Source organism: Myxocyprinus asiaticus, chromosome 42 (genome assembly GCF_019703515.2).
Source record: "Myxocyprinus asiaticus isolate MX2 ecotype Aquarium Trade chromosome 42, UBuf_Myxa_2, whole genome shotgun sequence".
NCBI lineage: Eukaryota > Metazoa > Chordata > Actinopteri > Cypriniformes > Catostomidae > Myxocyprinus > Myxocyprinus asiaticus.
The window spans coordinates 16,435,001-16,459,095 of NC_059385.1; the positions used below are offsets into that span (position 1 = coordinate 16,435,001).

General features: G+C 35.2%; 1 protein-coding gene across 4 annotated transcripts in view; it reads right to left on the bottom strand.

Moving 5' to 3' along the window:
• The window catches only part of LOC127432550 (FRAS1-related extracellular matrix protein 2-like), a 78,964-nt gene that overhangs the window by 32,984 nt on the left and 21,885 nt on the right, over window positions 1–24,095 (bottom strand). For all 4 annotated transcript variants that reach the window (XM_051683761.1, XM_051683758.1, XM_051683760.1 and 1 more), the window contains exons 3-6: window positions 22,097–22,243; window positions 13,619–13,849; window positions 5,742–5,867; window positions 5,187–5,438 (exon numbers count right to left, since the gene is read on the bottom strand). In XM_051683761.1, coding sequence (XP_051539721.1) covers window positions 5,187–5,438; window positions 5,742–5,867; window positions 13,619–13,849; window positions 22,097–22,243 — 756 coding nt within the window. The remainder of the gene's footprint in view (window positions 1–5,186; window positions 5,439–5,741; window positions 5,868–13,618; window positions 13,850–22,096; window positions 22,244–24,095) is intronic.

Genomic DNA, 24,095 nt, shown 5'->3' on the forward strand with positions numbered 1-24,095 from the left:
ACCAGGCTTTAGTACACTGACAATATAAAAGCCAACTATTTAATTTTGAAAACAATATTTATAATGTTTTTATCAGTCTTTATAATGTCATGCTTTCTATTTTTTTAGACACATTATAAATTAGTCTTTATACAAGGAAATATATAACTGCCTTTATATTTTAGGAAAGGGGCCCCTTATATGGCAGTCATCATATTTGGGGATCCTTGGCATCAAAAAGTTTAAAAACCCCAGTCTTTGAGGGCATGAAAGGGGCTGTACAGATCGACTGTGTATTTGCGAGAAAAAAAAAAAATATGCTAGGCACAGTGCTACGAATAAAATAGAATGCAGCTGTCTCGAGAGTTGAAGTTCTTTGTAATTTGACACGTCGCTCCTGCGTGAGATGGTGAAAAAACAGTGAGACAATGCACAACTGTAGAAAAAAATCTGTCTAGTGAATATTTACATAGAAAACAATTAAAAAAATTTGAAAAATTAATTTGGTGTGAACAGCCCCTAATGTTGCAGCCTGCTTTTTGGAATCGCCTTCATGTTCGGAGCACACCTATGATGCCTCAAAATGCTGTCTAGATAGGCAGCTCACTTGGTTTTAGAGCAGATCTCTTGGTCTGCTTCAGGACTTGAGAAAATCAAGATATACACATGTATATCTTGTGCATCGGCTTGTATCTTTAATAGCACATGTTCTGGATTACATAAGCACTATAGAAATGTACCATAGATAAACTAATCTTTTATTATTATTATTATTATTATTATTATTATTATATTGTATAATTATAAAAACATTTTAAGCCTTTGAAAGTATTTCCCTCCATGCATAAATAATCACAATAGGTTCAGCCCTGAATCTATACCATCATTTGCAGCCTTTAACCCTGACTCAAGGCTTGACTTTAAAGAAGGTTTTTGTATTGCATGCTGCTGATTGATGTTTCAGTGGTTTTAGTCAAGATTCACTGATAAGGGCCTCACATAGAGTGAGATATGATCTAATACCCTCAGGATGTTGTACCATAGACAAGAGGATTGCTCTGGAAAAAAACAAAAACTTCAGTACAGGAGCCTGAAGTGCATTGTCTGTGTATGTGAAGTTTTTAAGGAAGATAAAGACTCAGAAAGACGTGCCAAAACAAAGTACTGAGACCAGCCACTAATTAAACAGTCGCTTACTTCAACACACACACACACAAAAACACAATTACTTTTGCATTAATAAAGACTATGGGGGGAATGCGCTAAGAATGAATGGCGTCCACTGATAGCGTGGTTGGTCTGCATTGTTTTAGCACAAACACAGACAAATATTTAATGCTAAACACAAATTGCACAGCACAATTCCCCATAGTGTACATTTGTACATAACATTTAAAACATGCACCTTTATAAACATACAAACCTTTATCAATCTTTTGACGGGACTAAATTGTATTTATTTTTTTTAAGTAAAAGAGTTTAAAAAACATTGATGTTGATATTGCACATTTCGGTGTCAATGCAAACGTACAAAAATTTACCTGAATCGGCTCTTTAAAATGCAGAAAGCGCACACAACTACATTGCAGATCTGGATATACTGTATGCCCGGTTGTAAAGCTATTCTTCATTTGATAAATTACTTCTGCCATGAACAATAGAAAATATACACAAACATCTCTTTTTAATACATTCTGTGGGCAATGATGACACAATATTAATTATGCCAGTCAAATAGTGATAAGTTTTGCTAAAAGAATGACAATGATTTAATTTAAGCACTCATTGTGCAGTGCTACTTCAGCACATTTAATGGCTGGTTAAACTGGACTGCATGTGGTTAGTGCACTGTAAAAATTCATGGTAAAATATTGAATGTGAAATACTTTAAAAATGCTACAGAAAAAAAAAACTTTAATTGATTAACGAATATTAACTGTAAAATATACAGTACAAATTTTTAAATATATTTTAAAAGACAATACAGTCATTTTTACAATAAAATGTTGTAAAAATTACATTATTAAGATATAAAAAGTATGATTTTCCTGTATAATTAATGGTAAAAATTTACATTATGTTTAACAAGAGAGTACATGTACTTTTTACAGTAAATTATTGTTAAAATTACAGTAAAAAACAATAATCGGCATTCCCACAATTCCCTGCATGACCCATCATATTTCATTATATTTTATGGGAATAGTTATGTTTCTTCAGTTACGTACATTGGGGTGTTCTTTTTTATATTGAATATAGTTTAGTTCATGTTTACTGCATTATTTTAATTTCACATGTGTTACCCTGATGGTGGTAAGTGTTTGTGTGAGTAACACTGAGCACTGCATGTTTAACGGTCATTGATCCTGGAAGAGCCAATATTGGTGAACTTACGGTGATTAACGATACCTTATGAAGTAAAAAGCAGATTTTTACAGTTTCAGAAGGTTAATATCAAGTTTATGACTTTTTTTTTACTGTACATTTAATAGAATCTTTTTTTTTTTTTTAGAATGCCAGCGTGGTCATGTAAATTACAACAGTTTTAAACTGTAAAATGTACAGGTTGTTCTGTAAAGTTGTTCACATTTTTACTGTATTTTTTACAATTATTTTGGCAACCACAGCTGCCAGTTTCTTTTGTAAAAACAACAGGATTTGTTTTACAGTGTGAATAAGCCGCAGGTTTTTGCGCTAAAGTAACGCATGCAAAAGTGGCACAACTATTTAGTGAATTCGCTCCTTTTTGTCAGATATCCAGAATAACACACACTTAGCTGAACTTAACTTTATGAAAATATTGCTTTCACCTTTATGTCAGATGGGAATAAAAACTAATGCACATTCAGTATTAAGCAGAACAAGGCTTCAGACACACACATATGTGCAATGTTCTATTTCCTAGTCATAGTGAGCCAAGGATGAACTCTTTCCCTTGCGGCTCTCTCCCGAGTACAATTTCACGCTTTCTGTCTGAGGTGGTCTAAGCCAGTGGCTCCTATTTTCCTCCTCAAACTTTTTAGAGGCGGCATAATAACAGCAAACAGAGATAAAAGAATAAAAATTATTTTGCTATCCAGCGGAAAATAATTCCCTTGCTTTGAGGAAAGAAGGCTTAAGAATAACTCAACTTTATCTGTGATTTCAGGCCTCATAAACCCTGAGGAGAGACGCACCCCTGTGCAGACTCAGAACTTTAGCGTTGCCCACTTACATGAGCATTGTGTCTATTTTGGGTTCATCTGCTGGCTGCTGCATGTGCATAAGACACACGGAAATTCTGTCTCTCTTCGAGCCTCTGTACAGAGATAAATGACTCCTTAAATAGCACTATGTGTTGTTCTCACAAATACATATCTGTGTAGGCATGATATGGAGTTTGAATAGCTCTGCTTTGCGTGGTTCACAGAAAGACTTGTAGGTCTACACCAGTACATCAGTTGAATCACATTCAACCAATCGTTTTTCCCCCAAAATGATATTTTTGGCCTTTTGGACACTTAAATGCAAAGAGGAAACAGGACGATGGGATTCAGACTCAAACTTGCTTCACCCACATGATCACTATGGCTTAACGTATCAAGAGTACAAGTTAACTACTAGGCCATGACTCCGAAACAAACAGGCCATTTTTGATACTGAAGTGTGAGTTTGGAAACAGGTTTCCCACTGTTTTGACCCATACATTTCCATGAATTTTCCTTATATTTTCAAGTTGTTCATGTAAGGATTTTTAACAAATTTACTGATTGCAGAAAAAAAGAGCAGTTTCATGATGACGAAATATTGTAACTTTTTTTTTCTCCATGTTTTACTTACTTTTCAGGCCTGGAAATCACAATTTAAAAATTCCCTGATGTTTCCAGGTTTTCATTTAATTTGATATTATTTATTACATATTTATTATTATTTTATTTAATAAAATATGAACTCATTTAAAAAGTTTTACCAATAAAGAAATCTTTTTTTAATAAAAATATTCAAGATGAAGACTCACATGAGATGAAGTATCCAGTCATATCAGTAGTCTAATAAAAGCTGTTTTATTTTTCTTGGAGTTGGGCTGCCTGTTTTACATGGGGGCTGCCATGTTGTGATCACATGGCCAATCGAATACTTCTTATTTATATCGGCAACCCCCATATTATTCACAAAATAAATAAATCATAGCTGACTGCAAATAGTGCACTTCTGCAATGGCATCAGTAACTATTGTTCTGCTGTGATGCTGCATCCAGGCTGCTATGTCAATTTAAAGGGATAGTTCACCCAAAAATGAAAATTTTCTCATCATTTACTCACCCTCATGTCATCCCAGATGCGTATGACTTTCTTTCTTCTGCAGAACACAAAAGAAGATTTTTAAAAGAATATTTAAGCTCTGTAGGTCCTCACAATGCAAGTGAATGGTAACTAGAAATTTGGTCAACAAAGCACATAAAGGCAACATAAAAGTAATCCATACAACTCTAGTGGTTAAATCCATGTCTTCAGAAGCAATATGATAGGTGTGGGTGAGAAACAGACCAATATTTAAGTCCTTTTTTACTACAAATCTCCACATTCACTTTCACTTCCACATTATTCTTCTTTTGTTCTTTGGGGATTCATATTCTTTGTGCATATCGCCACCTACTGGTTGAGGCTGGTCAAAGGTGGAGATTTATAGTGAGAAAAGGAATTAAATATTGATCTGTTTCTCACCCACACCTATCATATTGCTTCAGAAGATTATGAGCCACTGGAGTCGTATGGATTACTTTTATGCTACCTTTATGTGCTTTTTAGAGCTTTAAATTATGGATACCATTCACTTCCATTGAATGGACCAACAGAGCTGAGATTTTCTTTTAAAAATCTTAATTTGTGTTCTGCAGAAGAAAAAAAGTATGGCACAAGTGTGAGTAATTAAAGAGAGAATTTTCATTTTTGGGTGAACAATTCCTTTAGGTCCAAGATGACCGCCAAATCAGCCATAGCAAAATAAACAGACATTTAGGACAACTTAACATTAAGGCATGATTTTCTGCAAAGCTTCTTTGAATGTATTTTGAAGAGCACTATACAAATAAACATGACTTGAAATGTGACTGAGAAAACATTGAATTGTCAATATTAGAATAAATACATACAGTATATATATATATATATATATATATATATATATATATATATAAAAATATATATAAAAAAGTTGAAGTTCCTACCGTCGTCCTGGTCTGGCAGTATGCGGATACGTGCAGTGTGGTATTCCGGCCCCAGACGGCCTCCCACAGGCATGCTAAGAGTGACATTGAAGCTCTCCTCTCCCTCATACAACGAATCGTCGATGATCACCACACGACAGTGCTTCACTGTCTCGTCCTTATCAAAGCGCAGAATGCTGGCCTGCTCCTCTGGACGGGAGATGTAGTCAGAGTAGGAGAGAACAGAGGTGGGGATGGTCCCTGTGGCAGAGCCTGAAGCCAGCACAAAGGAGACAAAGCAGTCCATGGGCCTGTTTATTGATGCTTTAATAAGATGTGGAAATCTTGGAAAACTCCTTTCCACTTTTGAAAATTCCGAACAAAGAATATGGTTAAGGTGAACAACCAAAACTTAAAATCAAAAGCCAATCACCAGAAAACATCAAATAAAATTAAATCAACATTTGTAAAATTAGAATTTATTGGGATTTAAGAATGATTTTTTTTTTTTTTTTTACATTTTAAATTATGTAAATATTAACATTAACCAAGATTAATAAATGCAATGTGTTGCACCTTGTTGAGTGTGACAGACCACCATCAAGTCCTCACTAACATCTTCCCTCCTGTGCACTGGGATCAGGAGTTCTCCGATGTCCTCCTCTACAGCAAAGCTGGCCTGAGGAAAGAATACTGTGGACTCTGCCAAAGAAAAAGGAACATACAGCTCAGTATTAGAACTGCTATTGCCTTGCTGTTCTGTTCTATCAGCCACAGAGGGATTTAGAGGCACCTTGGGAGAAAGACTATTAGCACAGGGGTTTATAACACCACAGGCAGTGGACTGATTCTTCAATATGTAATTATTCCACATCATAAGAGTCTATACTGGGCAAGTAATGATGATTTATCTTGCACAAAAGGCAAAAACACATTTTATATGAAAGCATTGATTTTTTTCATATCGAGTGCTTTATATTAGGTTTTTAGTGGCCTTTGGATCATCTGGTATTGATATCTGTCCGTGCCGGTTGTGTTTTGCATTTTGTTGTGGAGGAAAGTGTCTGGCTTGAGTGGGAGCTTGTTCTGGTATTGCTTTTTTCAAATACCGTAGGTCAGGACTGAGTCAACAGTCGATTTTTTGTGTAACCAACCGAACTGAAGAGAACGCTCTTGCCAAGAAGGGAAGACTGAATCAAAAGACAGAAGACATATGTAAACAATCTATATTTGAAAAGATAAAGAATCCTTTTGTATCTGTTATTTCAAGCTCAGACTTTAGTAAACTAATGAAAGAGGTTGACAGAGAAATGCTTGATTTTGATTAATTATACATTTTAAAAATTATTATTTCTTTTTAATTAATTAAAAATATATAATTATTTTATTTTTCTATGTCTTATTATTATTATTAACCATCTATTTTAATATATACAAAAAATATAAAATAAAATAAATTCAATACATTTAAATATATTAAATAAAAAATATTTTATAATAAATGATAAATTAAAGGAATTTTCTGGGCTCAATACAAGTTAAGCTTAATCTAGAGCATTTGTGGCTTAATGTATATAAAAAAATAAAATTAAAAAAATTTGCTTATAATTTTATTAAAGCACTTAAATTAATTCTTCTGTTAAAACTCGAGTATTATTTGAGCTGTAATTGTTCGTAGTTTTTACATGCATTTCAAGTTACGTTGTTGTGGCAATGAAGTGGTAAAATTGGACATATCTTTACACAGAAAAGGTTAATAAGCAATTATTAACTTATTGCTTACGTCTCGTGGCTATACTTTTGAAACAGTAAGTATTTTTTTTTTAATTATTATTTATTTATTTATTTCTCCCCATTTCTCCCCAATTTGGAATGCCCAATGTGCTCTAATTCCTCGTGGTGACGTAGTGACCCACCTCAATCCGGGTGGCGGAGGACGAATCTCAGTTGACCGTCAATCGCGCATTTTATCACATGGCTTGTTGAGCGCATTACCGTGGAGACATAGTGCGCATGGATGCTTCACGCTATTCTCCACGGCATCCATGCACAACTCACCACGTGCCCCACCGAGAGCGAGAACCACACATTATAGTGACCACGAGAAGGTTACCCCATGTGACTCTACCCTCCCTAGCAACCAGGCCAATTTGGTTGCTTAGGAGACCTGGCTGGAGTCACTCAGCACACCCTGGATTCGAACTCACCACTCCAGGTGTGGTAGTCAGCGTCTTTACTCGCTGAGCTACCCAGGCCCCCGAAACAGTAAGTATTTTAATATTTACTGATTGGCCCCCATTCACTTTCATTGTAAGTGCCTCACTGTGACCCAGATTTTTCCTTTTTTTTTTTTTTTTTTTGAAAAAGAGGGACAAGTAGAAATATTTTTTTGTGGTAATTAACATTATGCCACAAATGCTTCAGCTTAACTTGTATTGAACCAGGAATATTCCTTTAAATATTTTTTTTCTTTTGATGATTTGAGTTTTTTAATTGTTTAATAGAAAGATTCCTCTTTCTGGCCTGCCCAGTCCCAGATCCTCCTAGGCAATTATCTATCCTTTGCAAACATCTCCGATCGTCAACTTTGCAAGCGGTCAAGTTGCACAGACAGAAAGTGGAGGAGAAAATGGGGAAAACAAGCTGTCCAGGTAATAGGAAATGAAGGAAAGATTGAAGAAAACAATACATAGTCAGACAGATGGATTTTCAGTGAGAGCTAAGAGTGGGAGTGATAAAAGTCTCCAGCAAAGTTAAGTGGCGCAGACTCTTAGTTCATAATAATTTCTGAGCCCAGACAGCAGCAATTGCATAACACAGTTAGGCAGGAGATAATGGGTCTCTTTCACTAACCATGCATATACACATTATTAATGTGTAAAATTCCAACACACACTACCGGTCAAAAGTTTTGAAACACTTGACTGAAATGTTTCTCATGATCTTAAAAATATTTTTATCTGAAGGCATATGCTTATTTCATTATAAAACTAAAATGTAATAAAAAAAATAAAAAAAGTTTTTGAAATTGATGACTTGGACCAAATAATAAAGAAAAGCAGCCAATAAGTGCCCAACATAGATGGGAACTTCTTCAATACTGTTTAAAAAGCATCCCAGGGTGATACCTCAAGAAGTTGGTTGAGAAAATGTCAAGAGTACATGTCTGCAAATTCTAGGCAAAGGGTGACTACTTTGAAGATGCTAAAATATAACATAGATTTGCTTAGTCACAACATAATTCCCATATTTCCATTTTGTTATTCCATAGTTTTGATGACTTTACTATTATTCTAAAATGTAAAAAAAAAATATAATAAGTAAGTGTTTCAAAACCTTTGACCGGTAGTGTATAATAATTAGAAATTGAATAACTAAGTGACCCTACAATGAGTCTTACTTTTTTCAGAGTAAGTTTTGAACTGGTTTTGAAAAGGCACATTTGGCTTTACTTGAAGATGAGAATGCATCTTTAGAAAGCATATGGATACGTTTGCAGAGAGTGACGAATGGCTATAGAGAAGAGGTTGTGCGGAATATCCATATAAGGAGATGGTTTGGAAGTGCATTATGCCAATTACTAACTGCAGGCACGTTCTCCCTCATTTAGAATAATTTGGTTTCATCAGCACTAGAACGTGGGTAAGAACAAATTGACAAATCGCACCTGTTGTGAATCCGGTAGAAATAAATTTGGTGCGTGAGAATCATTTCTGCACACACAAGTACACTTGCACTTAATCATTACTGAATGAGAGCCAATGTGAATTTCAGGGCAAAACATCCAGTGCACAGCTCAGTGTTTAGTGTCTGTACAGCTCTTTTGATAAAAGAACAAATCTTTGAGCCCTCAAGACTCAAACACTGACTGTGAGAAACGAATAACAATGAGGCAAATCTATGCAACCTCTCAGGTGTAAGACACACTTATTTAGAGCATCTCTTGCACTTACACACAGCAAATTCTAATGCATCAGGGGCTAAAATAATGACCTTGTTTTGCAAGGATCAAATAACAGGAAAAAATAGAGAAAGAACCTGTGCATTTGCAATCAGCTCTTGGTAAGTCAGGCAGGTGCACGGTCATATGAAATGGCATTTGTGGTGCAATTATTTTTCATTTACACAATAAAATGGTAAGTGTATTTTCAGCTAATACTGTGGTGTCCAAAGTCTAAGACCACTAGTAAAATGAATGATGTTTTTCTAATTTAATACAATTCTAATTTTTGTAATTACAAATTCTACTTTTTTTCATTTTGTAAGTACAATTTTAATTCTTCATTATAAAGTATGTCATCCACATAATAATTTAAGTGAAAAGTTGACAGAATTTCTTAGTCTACCTTTGGCTTTAATGACAGCATGTACTGGAGCTGCCATGAACTCCACGAATTTCTGCAAAACCTGATGATCCATGTTATTTCAGCATGGTTTGAAAATTTTCCAAAGAGCATCTTATGTGTAAATCCTTACTGATTGTCTATAAAGAACTATTTAAATTATTATAGTACTTTATAAATATTCACTTTGAATGTAGATCATGAATGTGAAAAACCATTAGCTGAACAGCTGTTGCTTAATGTATATTGCTATATTTATCACAGTCACTACAAACTAATGAAAAACACTGAACCTATCATGCAATCAGTGAGGTCTTGCATTGCACAGCCTGTTTCACTGTAAAACTAACAACCCTGCATTGCTTTTTAATTATTAAATATCTTCTCTTGCCAGTTGCTGTAAAACACAACTACATTTTGTGAGATTGCTGTTTTTTTAAACCACATTATTTTTGCAATTAAAGGGATAGTTCACCCAAAAATGACAATTCTCTCATTATTTACTCACCTTCATGCCATCCAAGATGTGTATGACTTTCTGTTTTTCGCAAAACACAAACAAAGATTTTTAGAAGAATATCTCATGTCTGTAGGTCCATTCAATGCAAGTGAATGGTGATCAGAACTTTGTAGCTCCAAAATTCACATATAGGAAACATACTGTAGAAGTAATCCATAAGACTCCAGTGGTTAAATCCACATCTTCTGAAGCGATATGATAGGTGTGGGTTAGAAACAGATCAAAATGTAAGTCCTTTTATTACTCTAAATCTCCAATTTCAAAGTTAAAGAGAATATTGTTCTGTTTCTCACCCACACCTAACATATCATTAAGATTTTTGGAGCTACAAAGGTCTGATCACCATTCGCTTGCATTGTATGGACCTACAGACATGAGATTCTCCTCTAAAAATCTTCATTTTTGTTCTGCTGAAGAAAGAAAGTCATACACATCTGGGATGACATGAGGGTGAGTAAATGATAAGAGAATTAAAATTTTTGGGTGAACTATCCCTTGAAGCATTCCAGTTTTCCATCACCTTTTTAAACCCATTTTCAACATGACATTAAAACCAATAAGTAAAATTGAAGAAAGCATCTTAAGAATGTCTTTCCCCTCTCCTCCCTTCCTTGATGACTCAGTGAAAGATTCAGTGAAAGAATCTGGTTGTGATGCATTAAGCCTGTCACATCACAACCCTCCTAGTCACAAATGGAGCTCTAGCTGTGGGCTTTTGTAAGCCATCATGTGCAAACTGCTCTGTGGCAACTGGGTCAGACAGGTCTCCAAAGGCCATAGTCAGAAGAATACCACCTCCCACTTACATTAAAATATTAATGCGCAAGGATGGCAAGTTCAACTGTGAAGGGGATGACCTCACTGTCTCAAACATACAAACACCAAAATGACAATTAAAGGGATTTTTCACCAGAAAATGAAAATTCTGTCACCATTAACACCATCCCTCATATCCCCACTCTCTGTAATCCATGGAACACAAAAGAAGAAGTTTAGCAGAATGTCTGAGCTGCTCTCTTCCAGATGATAAAAGCAGATGGGGACCAGGGGGTTTCAAGCTCCAAAAAGGGCAAAAAAAAACAAAAAGCACCAAAGAGTATCATACCCCTCTTGCTCAATACTAAATTTTCTGGTCACCGTTTACATTCATTGTATGGAAAAGAACAGCTTTGACACTGTGCAATAAATAACTCATTTTGTTTTAAAAGGAGTGAGTGAATGATGACAGAATTTTCATTTTTGGGCGAACTATCCCTTTTACACGAAAGCGAAGAGCTTCACATGGAGCAACAGGACAGCAGCATGCGGACCGGTCCAGTCTCACTTCCATCTCCCCCTCTTTCGCAGGTTTTTTCACATTAAACCTCCCATGGGGCATCAGCCTCAGCAAACAAACCCACCATAAAACTGATAATTAGCTCCCTGGGGAAGCAGAGCAGTTTTCTTTCTTTTCTTTTCCTAGTTTTATTTGTTTATTTATTTTTGTATGGAGAAATAACTTCTGCAGAAATATTGGGTTTAAGTAACATTCAGATCGAAACTATCACAGTGTTTGGCATGATGGATGAAAATCGTAATTATCTAGGGAGCCCACAGAGGCGATAAAGACAAAAACACACAGAATAAAACAAAGTAAGTCTGCTGTTATTCACGCTACACATCTAAATATGCTCGTAATTGTGAGAATATGAAATACCCCTGATGATGAATAGGAAAATAATTCTGCCAGGGCTTTCAACTAGAAAACACAAAGAAGACAGAGTGAGACTGAGGCAGTTTGATTAACAGACTTACAAAGCCATATTTTGAAACAACAGCTGCACTGAGATATACAGTCTAGTCGGGGTCCTGTCCTGACCACCCTGTTGGGGTTTATTTTGCAACAATGACTGGCTGACTGTAGACTATCCTGCATATTACATGGCTACTTACCAACTAAATTATTAAGTGGTAGGGCTGTCGATTTAACAAATGTCCATGTGATTAATTATATGAAAAATAGTGTATTAAAAAAAATCTACATAACTAATCATGCCACATAAATCTTGTAATAAGCCTTGATGTTTTTATGTTCCGCAGTCAGCAGGGGGCAGCCTCAGCTTGGGCTGTACCTAGATCTCCTCGGGCTGAACAGGCAACGTGTCTCTTCAAACCGCCAATAGGCAGGCAGCACAAAATTATAATGAAGCCTTTAAGAGATGACGCACTTTTGCATTTAAATAAAGTTGGGCAGCGCACAATAGAATGCAGGGATCTTAAGAAACCTTTTTCAAAGTTTCAATCTACTTTTAACTAGAAACAGCATCTTAAAATGCGTATTTATTGTGCGAGACGCTGAAATGCGACACAACCAAGATGCTCCTCAAGAGCGTTCATCTAACGCATTTGTACATACTGCATAAACAAAATTTTACATAGGACTGACAGAGCGCGTACTGTGAGCGATTGACATACTCAATTTTGCAAGACAGACAGTCAAAAAAAAACAAACAATCGAAGCACTCAGACTGACCACAAGGCCACAGCTACAACAGACTAGTCAATTTTGAAAACATGTAGTTTTATCCCTCGTATATTCTATATACAGAGTTTGTGCTGACAGGTTTCTCTGAGGCCGTCTCATTACAGATGTCTGCTGTTAGATCACTGCGTCTCTGTTTGGGTCCCTGTGAGTTGACCCCTCTAAACCCATACAACTAACTTTAACGTGAAGCTGTTTAATTACAGAGGAAATTGGCGCAGGCACGTCAAACCCTTTTCAAACACCCGCAGATTGCAATTTACATTTATAGACAAGATACTTTTGAAAAAAGACAGAAAGCTGTATGGAAAATTTGAGATGAAAAGAAAGGCCGCTGATATCCGGGGGAGGGAGGTATGCTGAAAACTTGCAGGTAGGAAGAGATATAAAATGCTATGGTAACTGAGGTCCACTGGAAGAGAGAGAAAAAAAAACACCTGCAATATGTAGATAAGGCCTGGAATGTTTTAGGCAGCTTTGTTGTTGTTGTTTTTTTGGGTTTTGAACATCCGGCACACTTTTGACTCTCTCATATTTTCGCTAGTTATAATGGGGTTTCAGAGTATTGATTGTCTGAGATGCAGAAGTTTGGATCTTTTGAAGATTAGGCGTGCTTGAAAAAAGACTCTGCTGGAGTGTGATCTCAGAATCTTTCGATCAATCTATCCTTGTTTGAAGGGACCATGTGTATTAGCTAAGGTTGATGTTGATTACATGTGCTGATAGGGATAGTTCACCCAAAAACAAAAAAATGCTGTCATTATTTACTCACCCTCATTTTGCTCCAAATCCGATACATTTCTTTCTTCCGTGGGACACAAATGGAGATGTTAGGCAGTATGTCAGTTTCAGTCACCATTCAATTTAATTACATCTTTGTTTACATACAATGAAAGTAAATGGTGACTGAAACATACTGCCTAACATCTCCTTTTGTGTTGCACTTATATGGCTCCTATGGGTTTGGAACAACATGAAGTTGAGTAAATTATAAATTTTTGATCATATTTGGGTGAACTATCCCTTCAAATATTTATCAGGAAACGTTTGATCAATGTGTTGAACTTACCATCTCCTGTATCCACAATCTCAACCGAAGCAATTGCTGGTGATTCCAGAACGCCCATCACCGGCTCAGTCAGAATGATCTGGAAGGTCTCAGACTGCTCGTATTTCCCATCTGAGAGGATCCTCACTCTCCATGTGGCTGTGGTCTGGCCAGGGTTAAACTGCACCTGTTTTTGAGATTTCTCCAGGAAATCCTTCTCCTTCTCTGCGCTGCCACCCAGAGTTCCAATCCCTTTAAAAAACAAAAACACCACAATCTGACTTTCAACTTGAACAAACTTTGCCTAACTTCATATCTCTAGCCTCCAGATGTCACGAGTCATGAGTTTGAGCAGGATCTAATCAAAGAAGCATATTGTCAAAATGTGTGAGCAGAGTATTAGCTAAGCCTGCATATATCAGATGGAGCACAACCGTTCCAGACATCTGTGGATTACCAATGCCATAAAGAGAGAGATTGACAAGGTAACCATGTACACACTGCAGCTAAACATAGTTGTGATCAATTTTCTGCAGTTTTCTTTTTTGTGTTGATGTATTTCCAATTTAAACAGGAATCTGGCGTGGGACATATGGAAGGGCATGTCATTTTTTTTAAACTTAGCAAATAGGCTTTAGTAATGTCGTGGCCATGAACCATGATTTGCTACTTGCTTGTTGGTTGCTGGTGGTATTAGGAGGAGGGACATTCTCATTCTAGAGAGCATTTATTATTATTATTGGACAAATATCTGTGTAGTGCAACGTGAGTTATTCATATTTTTGGTCTGTATTTCCATAAGAATTTTAAATGTGCATATCTGCTAAAAGTGAAGTTTGTCAATGTTTAGGAGTACACTAACATAAAGATGTCCTCAAAGCTAATAAACATGGGCTAAAAGTCACAAATTTTATTGATTTATTTTATTGGTTCTTGATCAAAACACGATGCATCTGCCAATGGCATGTTTTTTAATTTTTTTTATTGTTGTAGCATAATAGGGCAAAAAAAAAGCTTTCAAAAAAATTTCCTTTTTATGTTTTACCCCAAATCAATACCTACATTTAGGACCATTAATTTTTTTTGCAATGTGACATTATTTATCAGGACGATTAAGCACATATTACCACCCAGTTCTCATTAATGTAACACGTCTGGACATTTAACTTTTCCCATTGTTTTCAGTGATGACTGTCATTACCGTAACACATTCATTTTTCTTTACTGTATTACATTAAAAAAAGATGCTGTTGTACAATGTAAAAATCAAAGGCAGTACCAAGGGATTACTGCTAAGATGTTTAAATACTTTACAGTTGTGATAATATATCATTTTTCCATGTTGCGGTAATGAGAATATCTTAATGATCTTTTTTTTGCAAACAAGAACTGTGGGTAAAATGTGTTTAACTGTCATAAAAATAAAGTCACAATGAAAAATAATCTATAAAAATACCTTTTAAAAATAATTAATATTAATGGCCCTAAAAATAGGCTTCATTTTCTATATGTCTCCAGTCGCTAATTACTAATTAATTAATAGTTAACACCAAACAGGTTAAACTGAAGGCATCCATGTTTCTTGCTTACAGCAGGGAAATGCCAAAATGGTCACATTGCCAATCATAGCAGTTTCGTGAGTGACTCTGTGGGGAATATTTCGCACACACATTGAATGATAATTTAGGTGATGCACTCCTGCATTCAAATGCAGTTCTCACTCATAAACTTTTGCAGAGTGAACATGGCCAAATAGCCTCTGGGCTGCAACTCTCTGATGCTCTGAGGCTGGGATGAAGGAACAAAATCAAGAAACATGTTCTACAGCATGAACACTCAACTTCCTCTCTACTATAACACTAGTAAAAAGCTGTGATGGGCTTCCCACACAGTATGGAAACCTGCGGGAAACCTGCCTAAAAGTGTTTGATCTCTGAAACATGAAGCAGAGTCACTGTCAGGGGATCTGTCTATCTGAACCTCCCAAACAGATGTAAGGAATTAAATCACCTCAGCCTTCGAGATCGATGCTGGATGGAATGCTGATCTTCAATCCATAACAGTTAAGATTTTATCAATTATTACATGACAGCTTAAGCAAAGGGAACATTATGTACTGTAGATTGTAGATACAGGCATCTAATTATAGATATTGATGTTTATATTGACCCAGCATTCAAATTTAACATAGAATAAGACATGACGATCCAGACTGATCAAAGTCTTTAGTAAATGCTGATACTTGGTATGAATGTCTCAGGTACTGCAACCAATCTCAAGCTGTTTCCACTAGCTAAAAGTGCTACATATATAGAAAACTCACACAATGAAAATAGACATTTGAAATTCCTTTTCCACACTGAAAAAAAAAAAAAAAGAAAAAAAGAAAAGAAAATAAGAAATAATACATTTAGTGACATTTCTTTTATTCACTTTTCTTTTATTACTTAATTTGAAATGTTGGGATCCTTTGAAACAATATTCAGTGTTGTTGGTGTTGTAGGCTACACAGTGCACAGCCAAGAACAGCAGTCTGACAAACTTTATCACATTTTAGTCTTATAATTAGTTTTTCTGTTTTTTAAGAGCAATATACATTTTCCGTGTTACCTCACTGTGGCTGAAGTTCCTGAATAATGAAGAAGAGACTTCATTGGTGAATAAATATGGGCGACTATGTACTCAAAAGTATTTATCTTTCCGATGTCAGAAAGCTGTGGAAGTTTAGAACAAGGTTTTCATTTATTTTTTGCAGCTTAATTTCAAAAGATGTTTTTCACTATGTAGGAAGTTTGATTTCTGAAAGTAATGTGCTTTCATAGTAAAATGAAACCTATTATCTCCAAGGATCAAGGAAATTTTGATTCCCCATGACATGACCCCTTTAAAACAAGTGGTAAAAGAAATATACCAATGAAATAACACACAATACAATTGATAAGATTTCTTAAAACAAGTAGACATCAAAAAAAGATTTCATACAATATACTGTAGATGTAAGACCAAAAAATGTAAGTCTTTTTCTGTATTTTTAAGCAGGGTTCATACAGATGCTTCAAAGTTAAATTCAAGGACTTTCAAGGACCTTTCAAGCACATTTTTATGTTTTCAAGGACTATGCTTGAGATGTCATTAAAACGAATTCTTTACTTGTTAATTTTAAATAAAAATATTTTATTCATTCGGTTAATTAATTTTTTATAAAACACCACTTATTACAAGTACAACATAACTCAATGAGCATCTTTAACTACAAATTCTCAGTAACAACTCTTGGTTCATTGATGACGAAATTGGTGTGCAGTTGTAGTGTGCTCCCTTAAAATGCATTTTGCTTTCCAACAAAAGTGAATAACTGGGTCTGTAAACAGTAGTCCATTTTTATTCATAAAGGACCACTTGGCTGTTGTTCTTTCTTTTATTATTTAATTTTATTTCACGAATGTTGGAAGTTAACACTAAGGGAACTCTAAGGAGGGTTAAATGGGTTACAACACCACATTTTGAGGGTTCAATGGGGTACAACACCAAATATTTTTGTGTGAAAATATTTGTTAAAATGTGAATTAATAACTTTTTAATATGCTGGTAAAAATCACTATATGCATATTTAAGCAGCCTCTGAACTTTGACCTTAAAAATTATCTTCCACAACTTTTTGTATTTAAAAAAATATTAAAACATAAAAAAAAGAAAAGGTTTTAACACTGATAACACCAATGCCATGAAATCAAGGCACAAACATTCTTTTTAAATTATTTAAATTAATAGTAATAATTTTGTTTTGCTTTTTTGCTCACTTGCTCGACCTTGCACTAATGCTTTTATTAAAAATAAGTACAAAATAAAACATAAATAACTTTACATCTCATAGAAGTGGTGTACCAGAAGAAGCAACTGACAATTTCAAATATATTTTCTAATATATTTTGCAAATTAAATTTGCAAAACAGAGTCAAGCCATTTCATATCATTAAAGGTTAGGTTATAGAATGATACCTTTTTTTTTTTTTTATTTATTTTTTTTTTTTTATCGCTATTTGAAAGCTTTTTCATGACTAAAAAAGTCAAGGGACATGTTTGTCAACATACATTATATTGATATTGACCCAAATGTTGTCAGAAATAACCTATTTTGTGAGACACAAGCTTTCTTTACACAAGGGGGCGTTAGACGGCTCACAAAACTGAATCCTCCATTGATCAGCATTCAAATCTCAGAAAATTTTACATCTCATCTAATTTTTTCACTCTGGAGAGTAATTTTTAGTTAAAACTGATAGTTGCAAGGATTCATACTTGTTAAATCCGCCACAGCAGTATCTATAAAGTATATTTTTTAAATCCTCCAGTAACAACTGATTGTGATTGGCCCATTCTGAACAGCGCTGCCAACAGTAACAGGTGCCACGTAACAGCGCCGTCTATGCACTGCTTGCTTCAGCAGTGGTCTAGTGGTCTGTCCTCGTGTTTTTCCGAAAATTAATAAATACATTTCATTTATTAAATTATTTATGCAACGTATTTTCTATAATTCAAGAACTTTTTAAGCACCTCTTGGTAAAAATGGCTATTTTCAAGGGTATTTCCAGGACGTAAATTTGAAAAAGCCAAATTCATGTACTTCAAGCACCTTGTACGAACCCTGTTTAAGGGAATTATTCCTGGAGTAACCATGCTATTTTTAATTTAAGATCATTTAACTTACATTTATATTTATTTATTTAGCAGTCACTTTTATTCACAACTGACATACAGTGCGTTACAAATATATATAGCTTCAGTAGCCTAAATGTGTTCTGTGGATATGTGTTAAAGGAATAGTTCACCCAAAAATTAAAATTCTCTCATTACTCACCCTGCCATCCCAGATGTGTATGACTTTCTTTCTTCTGCAGAACACAAATGAAGATTTTTAGAAGAATATCTCAGCTTTGTAGGTTCGTTTAATGCAAGTGAATGGTGGCCAAAACTTTGATGGTCCAAAAGGCAGTATAAAAGTAATCCATAATACTCCAGTGGTTAAATCCATATCTTCAGTAGGGATATGATGTTGTGGGTGAGAAACAGATCAATATTTAAGCCCTGTTTTTTCTACCAGTCTCTACTTTCACACTCTTCTTTTGTTTTTGGCGATTCACATTTTTCCTGCAACTCGCCACCTACTGGGCGGGGAGGAGAATTTATAGTAAAAGAGGACTTAAATATTCAGCTGTTTCTCACCCGCACCAATCATATCATTCACAAGACATGGATTTAACCACTGGAGTCATATTGATTACTTTTATGCTGTTTTTATGTGCTTTTTGGAGCTTCAGAGTTCTGAGCATTCACTTGCATTGTATGGACCTAAAGAGCTAAGATATTCCTCTAAAAATTTTCATTTGAGTTCAGCAGAAGAAAGAAAGTCATACACATCTGGGATGGTATGAGGGTGAGTAAATGATGAGAGAATTTTCTTTTTGGGGTGAACTATCCCTTTAATTCAACCATTGCTCTGCATTCAGAACACAACGTCTTGTCACTACAAAAGAGAACAAAAGCCTTCACATGTTTCGTCCAACCATGTCCTGAAGAAATCTTCTTAGAAAAGGCCAAAAAGGCAGGGTGCAGGCTGAAAGATATAAGCGGAGAGCGATAGAAAGAGAACAAGAAGGAGAGTTCACTTTCAATTCCATTTCTCTAACAACAGGGGGGCCCATTCGAACCACAATAAGAGGCAGAGGATGGCAGCTACTGCAAGTAAGATATAAAGAAAAGGAGAGAAAAGGAACAAGGCAGGCTAGGAGGAGTGTGTGAAAAAATAGAATGCTTTATGGGTGTACCGTGAAAGAAGGCAGAGATCACAGACCTCTGAGCCTCACATTTGCCTCACACTTTTACAGTTAAAAGAATAGTCATAATTTTCTCACCCTGGATCATTGTTTAACAGAATGTCCATGCTGCTTTTTTCCATACAACAAAAGTTAAAAATGCAAAAAAAAAAAAAAAATGCAAAAAAAAAAAACAACAAAAAAAACACCATAATTTAAATTATTATTAATTAATTATGATATTATGATATACTAAATATCTTCATAACTGTAATCCACAAATCTCATTTATGCTTCTGCACATTCAAACTTGGCTGCTCAAGAATTTTCACAATCGGGTTGACATCAACGAAATAAAACATTATAGTTCTTCCATGTCTTGTGACTGACTGAAACGTAGCGCCATTGAATAAGGGTTGTCAATTGATTCAATTTTTCAATCAAATTAACTAAACGATATGTTCCTTAATTAATACAATTATTCACAATTAATCACATATTAATATTTGCCGAAATTGACCACCAAATAATGATCTTTCAAAATGGAATAAATAAAATAACTATAACTATAAAAAATTTAATAAATACAATAATTCAAATCATTCAAATACATTACAGTATTGTGACAGACGAGTCAATATATTGTTTGGAAGTGTTGGGAAGTAACAGATTACATGTAATCTGAATTACATAATTAGATTACAAAAATCAAGTACTTGTAATTAGACTATTTTACATTTTAAAATACTCTTAATCAGATTACAGTGACTTTTTTGGATTACGTGATTACATATTAATTTATTTATCCCTCTAATTCTTCATTCTAAATCAGTCTACAGCTGATATACGTTTCGGTAAGTCTTCCAATTGTGCTGGAATTGCACACACAGACCTGATATGAGCCACCAGCCTTAATTACACTGAAGATTGAGCAGTATTAGTGTGATAAAGTTAGTTTTAGTTTCCTAAATTGCTTTTGTACTTGGCTTCAAAAATTAACATTAATGCGCTTTTGCGACTTTTGAGGGTTTTTTTTCCTTTTTTTTTTCAAATTCCACGAATATCTCTTCACGGTCCGCTAGCTGTCCTTTCTGCGTATGCGTTGAAAAACAAATCCGGTGTTTGTACACAGCCCTGGCTCTGTAAATGGGAAAATAAACAAAGTGGATCCACACAACATTATTGCGCATGCATGAATGTGGGGGGCGGAGCTTCTGAAGGAGCACTGAAGGGAGGGGTGTGTTTGTTTGGCTGTTGAGTTCAAATATCAACAGTCTTTCTCAGGAATTGTTTACTCCACCTTTAAGTGCCTTTTAATTTCAATCAGAAAAAGACAATTATTGAATGAAAGCACACAAAAAAAAATCATATCAATTCTCATATTTTGATTCATTAAATATGTTTTCTTTCAAGCATTTAAGCATAATTTACATTATTTGAAAATGACACAAGCTTGTTCTACTCAAATGCATGTGACATCAAATACACAAGAATGAGGTCACAAGTAATCCAAAGGTAACACAAAAGCAACCCGAATACAAAAGTATTCCAAGACATTGCGTTAGTGACTACAATTTGAGTCATGTAATTTGTAATCAGTACCAGATTACAATTAAGAAGTAATCTACCCAGTACTGTTGTTTGGTTTATTTGAACATAAGCCTATTGCTGGCCTCACAGTCCACATAAATCAATTTTGCTTGTTATTCACACAAAGCTATCGTATGTCTTCTGAAGACTTGGAATATAGTGCATGAGTCATATGGACTACATTTCAGCTCCTTTTATGGTGCTTTTTTGTGCTTTTTAGAGCTTGATAGCCCCAGTACCCATTCACCTTTATCGTATGGAAAAGACCAGCATGGACATTCTGCTAAACTTCTTGTGTTTCACAAAAAAAAGAAAAAATGTCAGAATTTTCATTTTTGGATAAACTATCCTTTAAGGTCAAGATAAATGAGTAGTGCTCAGCTGAAATTAGGATATTCACGCAAAATATCCATTTTCATTTACCTGCATTAGTCTAGACTCTCATAAATTACACCCCTTCTCCCTCTCTTCATCTGTCCCCATCCCTTCCTCCCTCTCTCGCTGCCTTCTGCTCCATTTATCTTTCCACTTTTCACATTGCCTCTTTTCAACCACATACCAACACACACACACCACAAATCCAACACAGCATGAACAAAGCCCCTCGTTTTCATGAATACTGACCACATGTTGGGTGCGCTGAGCACAGTGCAGAGCAAGATAAGCAGGTATATGCTCGGAAAAGCGTTCAGATGGTTCTACAGAGGCTATAGAGAGAGCGAGGGCTTTCATCTTAAGCTTGCAGACACAAAGAAGCTCAATCCACTTATAAAAACATCTCCAACAGCTCCCTGTTGATAAGCTTAAGTAATAACAACTCTTGCTGTGAACAATGACACTATTGAATGCAAATGATTCACTGTTAACGTGTTTACGCTTTTACTTTTTGTCTGGTTTAATCATTTTTGGACATTATGGTCTTTCTCGTTTGTTTTTGCAACAGAAACTAGGCCACAGAGAACCGAGAATCTAACTAAATGTATCTCAGAACTACAGTACTTCACCCACAGAAGCTCAAATAAAGCATAACTAGTTGACTGATGAAAATACAGTATGAGCTAAACAGAAGGTTTCAAAGACAGGAAGATATACACACCTACAAAGGAAGTTTCTCCCAAGAAACCTCTACGTCTGAGGACAACCTCGAGAACTTTGTCCTGCTCATCGACCTCATAGCTGGGCTTCTCCAGAGATATCCAAGCCCAGTTCAGATGAAATTGCTGGTTCTTCAATTTGTTTCCCCCTGAAAACAGATACAAGTTATTAGTGCTTTATGAATATGATCTTCATAATGGACTCATAAGAGTATAATTAAAACATAATCAGTATATCTAGCTCACACAAAAAGGAAAATTCTGTCATTATTTATTCACCCTCGTATTGTTCCAATCCCATGTGACTTTCTTTGCTCCATCAAACACAAAAGATGTAAGGCAGAATGTCAGCTTCAGTCACCATTCACTTTCATAGCATATTTTTCCACATAATGAAAGTGAATGGTGACTGAGGCAAACATTCTACCTAACATCTTCTTTTGTGTTTAAAGAGGAAAAAAAGCCATGCAGATTTGTAACAACATGAGTGAGTAAGAGTCCTTTATAACCACGCTCATTATATGAATAAATATATGTTTGTAATGGGAAATAATGCAGTACATTACAGTGCAAAACAGATCCAAGAAGTATTTAGATGTTGTACCTGCTGAATTTGTACTTCTCATGCTTGGTTTCACAACTCTCTGTGTATCTCACAATACTTGCATCATCCAGCTGTATCACCAACTGAATCACCATCATTACCAATAGTTTAAAAACAAATCAGCAATGCAAAGGAGCCCTTACAAAACAGTACTGTGCCTGCACCATGGTACAGGGATAGTATCAAGTGGTAATACGATGGTACTTTAATACCATTAACATTTCACTTACAAAAAAGCTCCCTCACAGTACCAAAAATATGGCACAACCATGGTACATGTCCAAAAAATGATCATGGTACTACAATGGTACTACCATACCATGAAACTACCATGGTATTTTCTATTGTGCAAGAAATGTTATCACCATGGTATTTGCACAGCATTCAAAGAATATCATGCAAGATATTTAAAGGAGTAGTTCACCCAAAAATGAAAATTCTCTAATCATTTTCTCACCCTCATGCCATTGCAGATGTGTCTGACTTTCTTTCTTCTGCTGAACACAAATTAGGATTTTAGAAGAATATTTCAACTCTGTAGGCCCTTATAATGCAAGTGAATGGTGACCAACATTTTGAATCTCCAAAAAAGCACATAAAGGCAGCATAAAAGTAATCCATAGGACTTCAATGGATAAATCCATGTCTTCAAAAGTGATATGATAGGTGTGGGTGAGAGACAGATCAATATTTAAGTCCTTTTTCACTATCACCTCTCTGCCCAGTAGGCGGTGATATTCACAAAAAATGTGAATCTTCAAAAACAAAAGAAGAAGAATGTGAAAGTGAAACTGGAGATTTCTAGTATAAAAGGGCTTAAAGGAATATTCTGGGTACATTTACTTCCATTGTAAGTGCCTTACTTTTTTTTAAAGAAAAGATGGGATTGAGGTTAGCCCCGGATTCAACCCGGAACATTCCTTTAAATATTAATGTGTTTCTCACCCAGACCTATCATATCACTTCTGAAGACATGGAATAAACCAATGGAGACCTATGGATTACTTTTATGCTGCCTTTATGTGCTTCTGGAGCTTAAACATTCTGGTACCCATTCACTTACATTGTTTGGACCTACAGAACAGAAATATTCTTCAAATAAATCTTCATTTGTGTTCTGCTGAAGTAAGAAAGTCATACACATCTGGAATGACATGAAGTAAATGATGCGAGAATTTTCAATGTGGGTGAACTATTCCTTTAAAATATTATCATGGTTCATCTCCAAGAAAATCATGGTAGTACCATGGTATAATATCCAAAAAAAAACATGGTAATACTATGGTATTCCTTCTATTTTTTTCTAGAGCATAGGCATAGAGTGATTTTTAAAAGCAGTTTTAAAATGTTTGACTCCTCATGAACATAAATAAACAGATTTATTTTTAAGTATTGTT